At 36.1% G+C, this 16,413-nt stretch overlaps 1 protein-coding gene across 1 annotated transcript; it reads right to left on the reverse strand.

Moving 5' to 3' along the window:
- Positions 1 to 13,225: 13,225 nt before the first annotated feature.
- Positions 13,226 to 14,375, reverse strand: LOC149195733 (putative histone H2A.1). The gene is made up of 2 exons (XM_089408761.1): positions 14,112 to 14,375; positions 13,226 to 13,968 (listed from the first exon to the last, which is right to left on the reverse strand). Exons 1-2 carry the CDS (start codon positions 14,319 to 14,321, stop codon positions 13,750 to 13,752), a joined length of 429 nt encoding a protein of 142 aa, XP_089264887.1. The 5' UTR covers positions 14,322 to 14,375; the 3' UTR covers positions 13,226 to 13,749.
- Positions 14,376 to 16,413: the final 2,038 nt, after the last annotated feature.

Consider the following 16,413-nt stretch of genomic DNA (forward strand, 5'->3'; position numbering starts at 1 on the left):
TCTTACCATTAGTATATCAAGCAAAGGTACCTAAGTGAGAAGAACAATGCATGTCATAGGCGGGTTGATTGGTTGATTTATGTGTTGTTGACAAAGGTTGTATTATATTACAATCATATGCAACGTTTAAAAGAAGTTGTTTTTGTACGACCCGGAAAAATTGAGGAATGGTTGAATTCATCCAACTGTAGAGCTAACCAAATCCCAAATGAAGATTGTGTGCCTAATGAAAATAGTAACAACAATTATTGGGTTCGTAGCCAAAATAATAATACTCGTGATATTTGGTACAATGTCATATATAAAGATTCCAATCTACACTTCTGTAATTGCAAGTGGGCCTTAAATGGAAACGTTTGTAAACATGTATTGAAAGTTGAAATGTTGGCGAGTAACATTAGTTTGGGTGAAAATGTATTTCCTAATGTCACTAATCCTACTACAGACATTCCTAGAATTTTATTTGATTTGAATGAATCACCTATATTGGGCCCAGAAATCCAAACAGAGCTTCTACCATGCTTTTCATTCTCCTCCCAATCTAAATTAACATAATGAAACAAGCATTGATGATTTAGATAATTTCTCATACAATGTTGAAACGACCAATGTACAACCAGATAGTGCATTATTTGAAGATGATCAGATGAAACGTGTTAACTCGTCAACTCATGAGAAATTGAGATCCATAATACCTACAAATTAGGAACAGGCATATGCATTAAACAACTTGGTAGACAAAGTATGTCAAGAATACAACAAAATGTTTTTCAATATTATAACTCCATCCAAGATCACTACCAAGAGAAAACACAGTTTCTTAAGCCCATTCAATCAGAAAAGGCATTGTGGTCGCAAGTCAAATGCAGGGAAAGATAAACTACAATTTGAAAGGGTTGGACGAGTTCGTGCCAAAAAAAGAGCATGAATGAACAACTGGAGTTGTCTTCTCAACAACAAAGAACTGCGGACCACATGCCTGAGTTAGTGCAACATTCTATTATACACAAAAATGATCTGATGTTATGCATTTTTTCATGTGAAATATGATATATTGTCATTTGCAATGCATAGGCATAACTATATGAACTTTTATTGTTGTTACAGTTGACGGGCCAACTTGTCGACTCCAGTTATTTGATGAGCATGTCGGTGAAAGAAACTATAGCATTTGGAGCACTTCTCCAATCAGTACCATCCCAATTTCCTCCCCGAGGGTACTTCCCCCTATTGTACAACCAATGGGGATGTATTGTCGGCCACACCCACCACCTTTTTACTTCATAAATTCTCCCATGACTATAACCGCCTCCCCAAATCCTTCCCAATTCCCACCTGTTGAGGGCCTTGAAATCGAGTCAACAACAAGGGGGATACCCACCCGGTTGGGAACCTGGTTGGCGGCTCCTTGCCCGTTTGGTGTAGCGGGTCCGACTGGGGATAACGGGACCAGCTTCCCGATCTAAGGGGTGTGTGTGTGTGTAGGGTTTGATTATGCTGTTTCTTTGAGAACTAATTTAAATCTAACTCATGACTTGACTATAAGCTGTTGAAATCTAATGAAAACAACATATGCAATCTACGCTAACCCGGGGTATGTCTTTTCCATCACGCGATCTAAAAAGATTTCATATAATAACTGGTAATGAAGATTATTCAGCTACTATAAAAATATAAACCATTTAAGATAAACCATTCTGCATAAGTAGTTAAACATGACAGTTGTGGACTGCATATCGCATGATAAATCATTCATATGTCAAGCATGAACAAATGACTCCATTGTACAAAAGTGCCAAATGGTAACCACACATTTATACATTAACATATAAATAACATCAGCTGTATATCACTCTAAGCAAATAAGTAGAAATTCATCAAGAGATAAAAGTACCATTTATGACTGATTTTTACTCACAAACTTCAAGCAATAATGATTTACTTCTACTTACTTCTAACACCTACTAAGAGTACAGAAATGCAACATCAGTAGCAGACATTAAAATGCAAATATCAATAAATCCGATCCTTCCATTCATCAAAACCCCCTCTGAGGTGCAGAAGTGCATGTTCTGAGGACAAGTTTTTTGACAAATTTCTGGACCCTTCTCCAATGCAATGAGAAGGGTTAAAATACTATGTCCTAATCCTAATAATAGTATTATTACAAAATTAAGGATTCAGTTTTCAAACGACCGTCCTTTTTCTAATATAACTAAAACAAAAAGAAACAACATTCTAAAATAAAACTACTTGTGGACTTGGTCTTTGAAGTTGCATGTTTCTAACATAGGCTTGAGAAGGGTCGGCTGGCTAATTTCCGTTCTGAGCTGGGCTGCGAAAATGGCATCTATAAGAGCTGGCGCTACCTTCTCGGCTGCGTTCATGATACACTTTACCGTCATCCATTGGCTATGTGGTTTAACCAGGTACATCCAGTAACTTTCCCAATTCAGTCCAGCCAGTGCTTGGATAGCTTTCCCTTTTGCCTGTGCCTTTTGCCTCCATTCTGTCTCCAGTTGCAACTTGTTTGGTAGGTAGCCCGGGGTGGTTTCTGAAATCAAATTGGCCCTGTGTAAATTTTCATTTACACAGTCGATAAGAATACTTGCCTGTGTCGCTGCTACCTCTGTTGCTTGCTCTGCCTGCGTGATCTGCTCGTCCCATTTATTAAAAAGCATTTCTTTATGATTTTCATTAATTCTAGGTGCTCCTGCTCTTTTTCCCTTCTCATCGTCTTGCCAAGTCAGATACTCTGTCACTCTCTTGTCGTTCTGATCATATTCGCTTCGCAACTCCACCACCTGACTGGTGATTTTGTCGCTTAGCTCACAGAAGTGCCTCCACTGTGATATTTTACGCCCCAATTCTTCTTGTTGCTGCAGTAGTTGATCATTCAAGCCGATGGACTCTGAAATAAACTCTGCAAGCTTAGGTTCATCTCTGTGCATTTCTTGCTCCGCCTGCAGTTGTTTTTCTTTTTCTTCAAGACTCTTTTGGTAGCCTATTTGCATCTGTTGGAAGTCTTCTTGGAGCTTTTCGAGCTGTCTGGAGGCTTCATTGTTTGCGTTGGCTTGCTGTAACTGTTGTTGTAGCAGCTGTATGTGATTTTCTCGTTCCTTTAAGAGGTTCTGAACTTCAGAGGCCTTTTCAATAGTTGCAGAAGCATACGCTCCTGCAATTTGAGACAGCTTCGTAAGATTTTCTGTAGGATTATTACTTGGGTCTTTCCACAAGACGTCTAAATGTTCAGCGTCTTGAGACAGTGCATTTTCGAGCTTTCTTTTCTTTCTTTGTCTTCTCACGACTGCCTTGTGCTGGGGACTGTAGAACACATCTAGCGGGGGAATTTCTTCTACGTTAAGTAGAAGTTCTGAGGATGGAGTGATGGAGAGATCTTCTGCTTCTGTGGTAACGCTGACTACGGTCGGAGCAACCTCTTGCACCTCCTGTGTGTCGTTTGCGGGCGTCTTTGGGACTTGCCCTTCGAGGTTGATTAATTCATTGAAGGACTCCCACTCTTTATCTAGCTCTACTGTGACAAGAGGAGCTTCGATAACCGGAGGGGGAACATCTCTTGGTGGCGAGGTGATAACTTGTTGCTGAAACATTACACTGGACCGAGTTGTATCTTTGACTGCTTCTTCGTTAATTCTTTTGTCATGCATAGACTCTTCAGGATGTTCGGAACCTTCTCGCGCGGCGTTGGACTTGGATTTGGAAGTGCTGGAGTTCTCGCTGAGGCTGATGCTCGGAGTTGGCTCTCTAGTAGGTATTCGTAGCCTTTCTAGTGGAATGCTGGCCAGCCTTCTATCTCTATATGTTGTGAATTTCTGGAGTTCACCTGGAGATAACCTTGACTGAGCTTCTCGCAAAATCTCTTTGAGTGAGTTCTTACCTTGAAAGAGATCGTCAAACAAATCTTTGTGTCCGACGAACACTCTTATCTTGACGTTCGTAGTAAACTCTTGGGCAACTTTATTTGGGTCGAATGGCCTCATTGGGAACTTATATAATTGAAGGCACGTCACGTTTTCCACCTCATCAAAAGCGTGTCCTGCATCGAATAAAGAGAAGGCCCCACAATTGACGGGAAATTGAGGCCAAATGGCCTTTTTCTTATCTTTTAATTCTTTGGTTAAGCCGCCTTTAGAACAGGTTTGATAAGCGATTTCTCGAGCCAAAAGCTTGTCTGGGACATACAAGGGTAGGACATGTGGAGGAACAGTGCTTCCATAAACTCGAATGTAAGTAAACCATTCTTCCCCAAACCATCTTGCGATGGAGATGATGTCGGTCACGGCTTTGGGAGAGCACCTTGGGGGGTCTTTACCATATATCATTCTATACATGGGCAATATAAGCCCGTGGCAAATCTGGTAAAAATGAGGGGCAAACTGGGAATCCCACAAGACTTTGTGATAGACGTGAATAGGCAACGGGTCTTGGGTAGTCCATTTCCATCCCATGATGGGGAAATTAGATACAAGGCAAACAGAATCCATAACATAGGCAGCCAAATAGAAAGGAGGATAGACCCTTTGAGAAAAGGATCTTTTGGACCTGTAACTAACCACGGCCGTATATAGAGTATCGGAAAGAATTTTAGCCCAATCTACTAAATCGGCATTTATGGCGGCGTCGATTAATGGCAGCCACTCAGATGAAAACTTGTTGATATCGGGCATACCAAAAAATCTACACAGCATGGCTGCAACAAAACAATATGGAGAAGTAAGGGAACCAGTGCTGTACATACCTTTCTTATCCTTCTTTAACGGCTCGTCTCTTCTAGACCATTCTTTAGTGGTGTCCGATAGATCTGGGTTCTCCATTGCGAACTTCCTAAGAAATTCTGCATTATAGGTCACTTGCGGTTCGGGCAGATGGTACATTAGCTTCAGATCTTGGGCGGCGAAAGATCCCACGATCCCATGTCCCTGAATCTTGAATTGTCTGTTACTTAATTCTGCATCATCCAGAATCCACTTGACCATATCTGTGTATGGTAGAATCTTAGGCCTTGCCGCTATTCTGTGAAGGAATGAACATGCTAGGTCTTCTAGGGTTGCTTCAGAGGAGCGTGGTGTGCCTGCAACGACAGTCACTTTCATTATTCTCAGTTTCTCCTCTTCTAATAGCCTGTACATGCCTTCCCATGTGGAGATTCCTGCATCTCGGTTGCAGGCTGTATCTGTGTATAGGGGCGGCATCTCCTTGGTCTTCTCTCTTGCTTCGGAGCTCTGAACTTTGTTCTTCTTTCCCATTTTTACTTTGTGTTTCTTTCTGAGTCGTCTTTGCACTTTGTTCCTGCAGATTACAAGTGAAATGGAATGTTCGATCAGAAAGGTGATGGGAGAGTTTTAAATGCAAGAGATAAATCAATTACGCCACCTTACGTGAAGCAAATATCCAACAAGGCACGCGTCTTTAATCCTCTTAATGACTGACAACCAATTTACTTACTAATATTAAAAGCGCATGATTTCAGGTCAGGTAATGGTAAGTGGCTTTTCCTTTGAAAGGCGCGCCCGGAGGATTCGTACTAAGGTGATTTTATGATTTGCTGACGTACCCTCGCATGTCGCACGATCGCAATATCGCAGATCGCAAAACCTAGTGCTTGCCAAATCTCGTCTGGCTTGTTTATGCGATATGCGATCTAGCGATCGCAATATCGCAGGTCGGCGAAGTTCTTGGCTTTTCGTTATGGACATCAGTATGGTGCGATGCGATGTAGTTATTAATCATGAGGGTGGCGCGTATTTTGATTTTTAGAAGAGTAACGGAGATGTTTCCCATCTTTTTGTATATGCGACTTTAAAAGACCTATCGTCTTCCATAGAAAAATATCTAAGATGCCTTTTCTAAATTATGATTTGTAACTAAAAGAAAGTCTAGTTTTTCTTAAAAAATTTATCTAAGGGTCCCCATTCATTCGGTATCATGATCTGATACTAAATGAAAAAAGGGGGGGGTTGTTTCTGGCCACAACACCACCCCTACCCTTTAACCATCCACCCTTAACATTCCAATTTCCCCCGTAGGGTGATCCCTCGCCCTAGGGTTATTCCCACTACCGTACAACCAATAGGGATGTATCATCGCCCAAACCCACTACATTTTTCAAATTTTTCTCCCACTATGCCTTTATCCATCACCCCTGAACCATGCCTATATCCATCACCAAGTGCTCCACCATCTACCCAAGAAGGGCAGTGTTCTCCATTGCCTTAGATCTTCATGGTAAGAATGAGTAGTTGATAAAAAACTTATTATTAATTAACGAAATTGATTATATGCATTTTGGATTTTACAACTAATTGGCTATTGAATTTTTGCAGCAATATCACTTTGGAAATGCACTTGGGAGTGCCAAGAGTGGCGATGGTGACTTATACACCCAATTTCTAGATCAATCATGAGGCGGCTTTTCCATAATGTCATTCATGGGCATGAACTTCCATTATCTATGTTGGGAATGAAGTTCCATTTTGTAGAAAAGAAAAATGTATAACTAGACAAATTTGGAATACAAATACATGAATTTGAACTTGTGTGTATGACAATGTCTTCATTGACTTTTAAATTCATGATGTGGATTTGATGTTATATTTTATCAATGTTACGTTAGTTTTGAGGAATGTAGTTAGAATGGATTTATTTGTTTCATTTACAAGTTATCAAGTTTGCAAGTTAAGTTACTTTTTATATTTATATCTTACTCAATGTTGCACGCATGAAAAAACATATTATTACCAAGGAACTTTGCTTAGTAATAATAATAGATGTATCATGTACATGAAGAGAGCATATATATGGATTTAGATTTATTTTAATTTTTAATTTATGAAAAAGAAAAGTACACTACACATGCCATATAAAAAAATCTGCAAAAGTAGATAAAGATTTGAGCCTTTACCACTTCACTACTATCATTTAAAGATGAAAACTTTATTGATAATTGGTGTAGTATATTTAAGTTTTATTATTATTATTATTATTAACAATTCCTTTATTTATCTTTGGAGCCCTGTAATAGATTGGATCCCTATAGGTTGTGGGTTAGGATGTAATCTCTATAGCCCTGTAATAGCTTGGGTCCCCTAAAGGTTGTGGGTTGAGATAGCCGGCTCTAGAGCCCTAGATAGCTTGCGCAATACATAAATTGGCACCGTTACATTGGCAAGACACATCAAGCGGAGGTTGTTGAGCTAAAGTTTCCCCAAACACAAGCATGATATGTTTTGTTCTATTAGGTTGTCTAGTTGGCTCTACCCAATTTTGTCCTATATGGGTATGAGTAAATTGTAATATTCTTTTGTAAATAATTTGTAAGTGAAATTGTCAATTGTGGAATGAAAAGAGTCATGATGTAATTGAATAGTCCATAGTTGTGATTAATTAAAAATATTCATTGTTGTGCTTTTTTAAATTGAAAAAACAATTATATTCTTTAAATTACAAAGCAATTATTTGACTATGTATTATGATGATGATGATGATGATGATGGTTAACGTCCACTGAGACCAAATTGGACGTTAAAAAGACCTTATCTTATCTTCATTTAATTCGTTTAAATTACTTTTTATTTTTTAAAAGCAAATAGTATTATTGTGTTTTTCTAATGGCAGTGTAATTGTTTGACTTTATAATATAAAGATGTGAAGTTGTTTAATTTTACAATAAATTTTATTTCATTGTTAAAATTTGATAATATTAAAAGTTAGAATTTTGTTGATGGAACAAAGAGACAACATCCCACTAGAGTTATGAAACATGTACATGGGGATTGTATCTGCGATTTCAAAGTGCATCATCATACTTTCACAAGGTTTACAAGTAATTTCAAATACTAATGATGTTAGCAAACTTTGGGTCACACCTAGAAGACTATACCTTTTAGTGGAATAGGGAGTAGCTTGAAGGAGTCTTATCTGTCCAAGCATGGTTTTCAAAGACAAAACATTTGAAGAATGTCTAGTCGTGTCAATGTTTGTTTTATTTTAATGGTGTAAGCCTTAAGATATTTTCTTAGATTTATGGCTTAAATAAGAGGTAGTGCAGGGGGCATTTCCATACTCTAGAACCCTAGCGTGATCCTTTTTTACCATTGGATCAGTATGCCCCATATTTTATTTGGAAAATTCAAACATATTGGGGCTAAAGAGTGGGTATTATTATCGATTATCTATGGTCCTCATATTCCAGCACGGTTCAGGGACACAATGTAAGAGAATCTATACTAGCAAAGAAATGGCATTCTAATGATTGGAAGGTCAACCCCCAAGAAGCGTGAATATTGTCTACTCTCAACTTATCCTCACAAATGCTTGCACCTTCATATTGGAACTTAAAGTTTCCTCCCAACCAATCTCCTTCTCGCTTCTCATGAGCCCTAAGGGTTTTCTCAAGCTAAAATTCGATGGGGCATCCAAAGGTAACCCTGGGGATGCGATTTTTGGAGGGGTCATCAGGGATTCATGGGGTCGAGATGTCCAAAATCCTAACCCTAGGAGATGAAGCACTAAACTATGAGCCTCGTTTGGGTAAATTGGTACATCAACTTCCCGAGGTCGTAACTTTGGCATATGATCTCTGTTTGACGCGCACATTACCTCGTTAGAAAAATCTATCTGAAGACTACAACCTTTGAATAACCAACATTAGTGAATAATCCATGTTGGTCCCGATTTTCCCAAAAAACATCATTTAGAACCTCAAAACGACTTCGAAAGTTTAGGACCCGAAAAAATGCCAAAAATAATAAATTGTGCTACAAATAAAGAAACTGGAAAAATAAAAGAAACAATGGTGGGGATCCAAGTGGAATAGGCGAGTGGCCACTAATATCCACTTGGAACAATCAATCACCCTTCTCATCTAATAAAATCCATAAAAGCATAAAATAATTCCTTTATCTCTTACAAACCATAGAGATAAGGAAATGATAAGTAAATTATCCATGATATAAGAGTGGGTAGGTATATAGATCCCCATTCATGCCTTGACAATGAGGTAAATGTTCTCATAAGACAATATGTCCATCATAAAATGTATGCTCCATCTCACACAAGTGGCATCATAAAGTGGACAACTCACTCAATAATGAAGTGTAGGGGCTCTAAAGGTATAATGTTTCCACCAATAGGTTCATTATTTCATCATCCAAGTGTCATATCACATCCAAATGCGCCACATCCTCTCCAACTAGGGTATATAATCTCTTCATGTGTGCCACATCCTCAAAGGCCTAATGCCCTCCAAAGTAACGAAACAACCTCCAAAAGAAGTGGGATGTCCTTTGAAAAAAGATGTGTAGGTGGTGTTCAAAATGTGTAAGTAACCCTCCCACATCCTCCAAAAATTCAAAGCTCATGCCCATGTCATATCTATGCAAATTACATCATCAAAAGAGAGGCTCTAAATTTCCAAGTGCGACCATCAATTGGGGGAATGTACACAACTCAATGCAACATAATGTCACATGTAAATTCCATTAGGTAGATCAAATTAAGTATCCTATTGAACTTTACAATACCTTATAAAATATGTGCCACATGTCAAGTTTAGGTATGGGATGATCATCATCAGCCCTTATTAGGTGTGCTAGTACCCAAGAAGAGTAGTGTGTCCTAGGAAAGCCATCAAATGGTATTTGTAATGACAGATAAAATGGTATGGGGTTTGACTTCAAGAGTGGTCATACATAGTTGTGTAAGGTTATATAACATTTTCATCCACTTGAGCACCTTTACAGAAGGAATTCTTATGCATTGAGTTACCTTTTCCTTAGCATTATACCTAACTACCCCTTTCTTTCACTTGATTTCATATATTCCCCTTTATTAACCTCACATTTTATTGCATGGGGGCTTGGGATACTCTTATTTAATAAGTTTTAGGTATGTGTTCCATTGCATAGGACTTGGCATAATGGTCTCATAGTGACAAGGTAGAGATCAATATTTACTTTGGATTTTGCTTTTTCTTATCCCTTTGTTTTCCTTTCAATTTTGAACTTACATCTTGTGCATTCCTTGTTATTTTTTAAAATATGCATTAACCTTGAGCATGTAAGCCCCTTATTCTCATGGCAATATGAAGCATGAACCTATATTTAAAGGAATTCACCCTTCATAGTATAGATTTATATTTAAGTAACATATATGTTTTCATGGACTATCTAGTGGAATATCCATGATAGTTTATAGATCAACCATGGTTAAGGACCTAATGTACATGAACAAGATAAAAAACATGGATGATAAGAGACTCCCCAAAATTGTTTTCAACTCTATCCATTACCATTAACACCTTAAGCAAAGATGGCATCAAGATGAAGTGTTGGTAAATTTATTAGGGAATAAAGGAAGATGTCATTCTACGCATACAAACAATATTAAAAATATAATTGTATCTAAATTTAAAGAGGATTTGTTGTGCAATGAAGAGTTAGACATTAAAAGGAAGCCAAGATATTACGAGGGAGTAACTCGGATTCTAAAAGATCAAAAATATATTTTAGTTCTAACTAGTATAAAAAAGAAATCAAAATTACTAAAACAAGTACAAACTCCCATGAACTACATAACCACAATGGTCATTGGGAAAACTCCTAAAAGCGTGGGATGTAAAAATTTGTCATCTTTGTCAAATTAAAACTCATTTACCTTTCTAACCTCCCAAATCTTAAAAACCATGATAATCTTGCAATGCTTCTTTTACAACTTTTAAAGCATAAAAACAAGATTTCAATGAATTTAAATAAACTTCCCCTTTTAAAAAGCAAAATTTAAAAAAATAAATAAATAAAATCTTTACCTTTCAAAAATGAGATGAACTCCCCACGGGGCTTTGGATTGACGGTGAATGGGTGCGCTGTTAAGGCACTCCTTGCGATAGGTCACTGGTTCAATTCCCCGTGGGTACTTAGTTTAGTGTTAACCTAGAAAAAAAAAAAAATGAGATGAACTAATTTTGATCTCAATGAACATGAATTATCATCATTATAATCACATTAACATAAACATTATTATTTGGTATTAATATAGATACAATTATTTCAATGATTAAAATTTATTCTTTATATTCAATATATTTCTTCTTTATAAAAAAAAAAGATAATAATAAATGAAATTAAATTAATAAGTTTGATGTTTATAAAAAAAAAGATAATAATAAATGAAATTAAATTAATAAGTTTGATGTTTATGTTGCAATTTTGTCATTTTTTTATAAATTATATCTGAATTTTTTTTATAAAATTATATCATATCCATATATCAATGATTATTTTTTATAAAAAAAATTAATTTAAATTATTATAACAATTTAATAAACTTATTATCTTTAATTCATAACTATGTATTTTAAAATATTTCAAGTAATGGTAGAAATAACTATTTTTTATTAAATATAAATTATATTTTATAACATATTATTTTTATTAAATTAATAATTAATAATAAAGTTTATATAATTTATTCTAAATTATTTAAAAGATATTATAATATAAATAAAATATTCAAAGTGAGCATAGTAATTGAAATAAATATTCTTAAAAAATATTTTAAATTATTTAAAAAATATTATAATATAAATAAAATATTTAGAATGAGCATAGTAATTGAGATAAATATTCTAAAAAAATAAATTATTTAAAAAATATTATAATATAAATAAAATATTCAAAACGAGCATAGTAATTGAAATAAATATTTTGGCGAAAATAAATAAATAAATAAAAAAAAAAAAAATATATATATATATATATATATATATATATATATATTCCTAGTTCAACATTACTCATTTTAAATGCTTATCATAAATAAAATAAAATAAAGTTTAAAAAATATGATACAAACCAAAAGCAGCATCGTAATCTCCTATTTATCTAATACTATTTTATTTTTAATTTGAAATATGTTTATGTGTGAAGATGTTTATTTATATTTAATAATCATGATTCCAAATTCCTATTGAGTTGACAAGTATGATCAGAATGTAACATTTAATGTTTGCATTCAATGTAATATTTAATGTTCATTTTCGTTATTGTTGCCAATGAAGATGATGATGACACCATTGCATGAAATGGCCATGGTGATACATAAAAGAGAGTACTATAAAGCATTAAAATCCCAATAGCATAAGATTTATGGCTTGCCATGTGTTTACTAACCAAAAAGCAATCAATTTACACTATTTTTAATTACCCTAATAAAATAACAACTTGACAGTCACAAAAATACTTGTATTTTTAAAACAAAACAAAACAAAACAAAACAAAAAAATGTATTAAGTGGAAAATGCTCAATTCAATTCCTCGTCATGCAACAGGAAAAATAAAGCTAGTCTTCCATTTGCTAATGGAAAAGCAAGTATATTTTATCACCCATCTAATATAGCTTTTTTCAAGTGCAACTCATATTCTTGGACAATACCAAAAATCTCATTACATTTTTCCATAAATTCATTCACTCCTCTTCGCATGTGGGGACATCCATACGCTACAATCAATGCAAGGAATTAAACCTCCCCTCAAGTTCATCATTAAATCGTTTGCTTTTAAATGAATCAACTTATACTAAGGATGATTCACCATTAAATTATCAAGTCCTAAGTAACTTTTCAAATCCAAAAGTGCATCTAAATAACAACAAATTCATGCTCCACTTCTTACAATGGAAAATTGATCTCACCTAAACATGGATGATGTAAATCAACATGAGCTAACTCCCATCCCTATCCAATGATTGACTTTGAGCCCACTCCCATTCAACTCCATTAAAACGTTATTCACCCTTTACTTACCATCAATACCTCTCCATCCAATTAAGAAAGAGCAAAATGATTTTACAATTGGATGGTAGACAGATAGACTTTCACTACATGCATGCAAGGATGGGATTTGATAGCTTAATTGCCCGTCATGGAGTAATTTACTCATTAAATACAGTTTAAATTTTTCAAGAACATCAAAGTTCTGTTGAAATTGCAAAAACGAAAACTAGCCAGGTGTAAAAACCATCAAATTTAACATGTGTATTTGTTTTGAAATTTTAAACATGCATGCATGAACCACACATCATAACTTAATCCAATCATTTATAAACCCCTAAATAAACTCCTAAGAATGAAATAAAAATACATTTAATCATTAATTCTTTTAATTTAAAAGATAATTACACTCAAACAAAAACAAAACAAAAAACATGATTATGGTTTGAATTTTAAAAGCTCGCAGTATCTACATGATTATGGTTTGAATTCAAAATGCTCACAGTATCTTCATTGGCCCTAGTATCTAGCATTTCGTATCAAAATACCCCGATCAAAAATAACCTAACTCCATTAGTTCCAGCGAACAGAACCGAAAAATAGATACTAAAAACGCGTTACTCCGGTCGAAGCCCCCATCAGCAGGAAACCGCAACGCATAATTTGAAAACCTGCAAAGCCTTTGATTATGGAAAATCACCAATAAAAATCCCAACCTGGAAGTTACCTCGAGAAAAGCGTAGATCACTGACAGTCAAAGCCTTAAACCAACCCCAAAAAAAAGCATTCAAAGCGCCAAAAACACAAATAAGTTTCCGCTAACAGGGATAGCTAACCCTAACTAAGACAAATTTAGAAGCAGAGGCACAGCTAAGCCGGACCCCAAAGCAGTTAACGATTCCAGCCAAAGGTGGTGTTTAAGAACACCATAATAAGAAAACAAATAAAAGGAGTTACAGAACTCATTTCTTGGGCGACTTGGGCTCCTGGGAAGCCTTCTCTGCGGTCTTCTTGGGCAAAAGAATCTGATGAATGTTAGGCAGCACCCCTCCATGAGCAATGGTTACGCCCATCAACAGCTTTCCGAGCTCATCATCATTCCTTACAGCCAAAAGAATATGCCTTGGGATAATTCTGTTCTTTTTATTATCCTTTGCCGCATTTCCAGCCAATTCAAGAACCTGCACCAAAATTCACCACCGAAAAATCAAGATGAGATCCCGCAACTGAAACCCTGATACATGGACCCCTAACAATTCAACTTTCCAGAGCCAAACACTGCACAACAAAGTTAAAGAACACAACAAAAAAAGCGATTACATACCTCTGCTGCAAGATACTCCATGACTGCAGCAAGATACACAGGAGCCCCGGTACCGACTCTTTGGGCATACCTGCCCTTCTTGAGGTACCTTCCAATTCTTGCAACAGGGAATTGGAGGCCGGCCTTTGTGGACTTGGAGACTCCCTTCTTCTTTGCTCCTCCCTTCCTACCGCCTGCACCCTTCCCAGAACCAGCCTTTGAAGAATCCATTGCCACGACTCTCTCAACAACGAAAAGAACTCAGTTGCGTGATTTCACTCGAAAGAATACCCTGTGGAGAATGATGTGCAGCAAGTGGACGGTGAATTTATATAGTGATACGCGGAGAAGTAAGACATGCCATCTCAAAAGCGTGGCCGTCGATAACGAGGAGAGATCGGACGGACACTATTCATTTGGGATCGATACACGAATGGCGCCATTTGCTCCATTCAAAATCAAAATACGCTTAAAGGGTGGGTCCACGTCATATCAAATCAAATTTGAAATGGTCCAATTACTTAAAAAATAATAGTTAAATTATATTTTTATTATAAATTATTATTTTTATTTTTTAAGTTTGGTGTGGGTGAAATTACATCATGGCCATGTTTAAGAATAAAATCCGAAAAGAATTAATCATTATCTATCTAAAACATATTTACAAGTTAAGAATCTCCATAAAGTGGAGTTGAATCTCCATGGTTAATATTATTGTAAGATGGTTTTTTGAAAGCATGTATATTTAATTTATATATTGATTTTGTAATAATTAATAGTGACGAGCCTACATTCATCTTAACCCCAAATCTATTAAGCGTCGAGAGGGATCAAATCTCTCAAGATGTAAATCTATTTTTTGAGTGCAAAACTTGAGGAAAGGTTTGCACCTCGAGAGATTTGGTCCATCTTCGCGTTTAATAGATCCAAGGTTAAGATGGATCTAGATAATACCATGTAATATCTATATTTGTATCTATGTGTCTCTTTCTTATTCCCTCTCTCTATCTCGCCCCCCAAAGATACACAATCTTTCTCCATACCTATCTATCTTTCTCCCTCTCCCTCTCTCTCTCTTCCCCTTCTCTCTCTTTCCTCCTGCTCTCCTCTCTCCCTCTCTCTTCATCTCTCCCTTGTCACTCCCTCTCTCTCTCCACCTTTCCCCTCTACGTCTTTCTTCTTCCCACCCTCTCTCTTCCCCTCCAACTCCATCTCTCTCCCTCTTTCTCTCTCTTGAGTCCTCTTTCTCTTTCTTCCTCTCTCTCCCTTTCTCTCCCACCTCCCTTTGTCTCTCCCCCCATCACTATCTTTGTCTCTCTTCACTCCAACTCTATCACTATCTCCCTCCCTCTCTCCTTCTCTCTCGCCCCTTTATCTTTGTGTCTCCCTCTCTCTCTCTCTCTTCCCCTTCTCTCCCTATCTCTCTCCTCTCCTATTCTCTCTCTTCCCTCCTCTCCTCTCTCCCTCACTCTCTCTCCATCTCTTCTTTGTCACTCCCTCTCTATCTCCATCTATATCTCTTTATGTCTTTGTTCTTTCCTCCCTCTTTCTCTCCCTCCAACTTCATATCTCTCTCTCTATCTCTCTCTCTTCCTTCCTCTCTCTCCCACCTCCCTATCTCTCCCCCCATCACTCTCTCTCTCCCCCTCTGCCCTCCAACTTTGTCACTATCTACCTCCCTCTCCCCCGCTCTCTCTTAAATTTGATCCCATTGTATTGTGTTTAAGAAAGTATCTAAATTAAAAAAACTAAATTGGTTGTAAAATATTAAACCTATATTTTGGATCAATCATGTCAAAGAAAATACAATAATGAAAAACTTAAAAGAATCATGCATTGTCTTTCCTCTATTATTGTTAGTCACTTTGTTTGCTCTCGTAGCTAGGATAGATCTATGTTGGTTCTTAATAATATTATTTATATTATATAAATTTCACATTTTTATATATAAAAGTATTCTCATTTTTAATTTTATTAAAACCTTGATTTGAGGATGGAGAGTTTAGATATATCTCAAATGTAATTAAATATTGAGAAAGCTTTGGGTAATAATCACATATGAAATGTTTTGTCGGCGCCTTTCGAACCATCTAATGTTATAAAATGTTATAAAATAAAATATTTATAAAATAATTTGATTGTGAAATAAGTTGCAGTTTTTGGGCATGTGGTGTTGATAAGCCATGGTATTGGCCCGTGAAATTGTATCAAAGGTTATTTACAAGTTAAAATTATCCATGGTAAAGTGAGGGTGAATATCCACTGTTAAGAATATTGTGATATTGCTACAAAATATTTTGATTGTAAAATAAGTTATGGTTTT

This window comes from Pinus tabuliformis, chromosome 2_2, assembly GCF_031772625.1.
Source record: "Pinus tabuliformis cultivar Carrire ecotype Pingquan chromosome 2_2, CPIR1, whole genome shotgun sequence".
Classification (NCBI taxonomy): Eukaryota; Viridiplantae; Streptophyta; class Pinopsida; order Pinales; family Pinaceae; genus Pinus; species Pinus tabuliformis.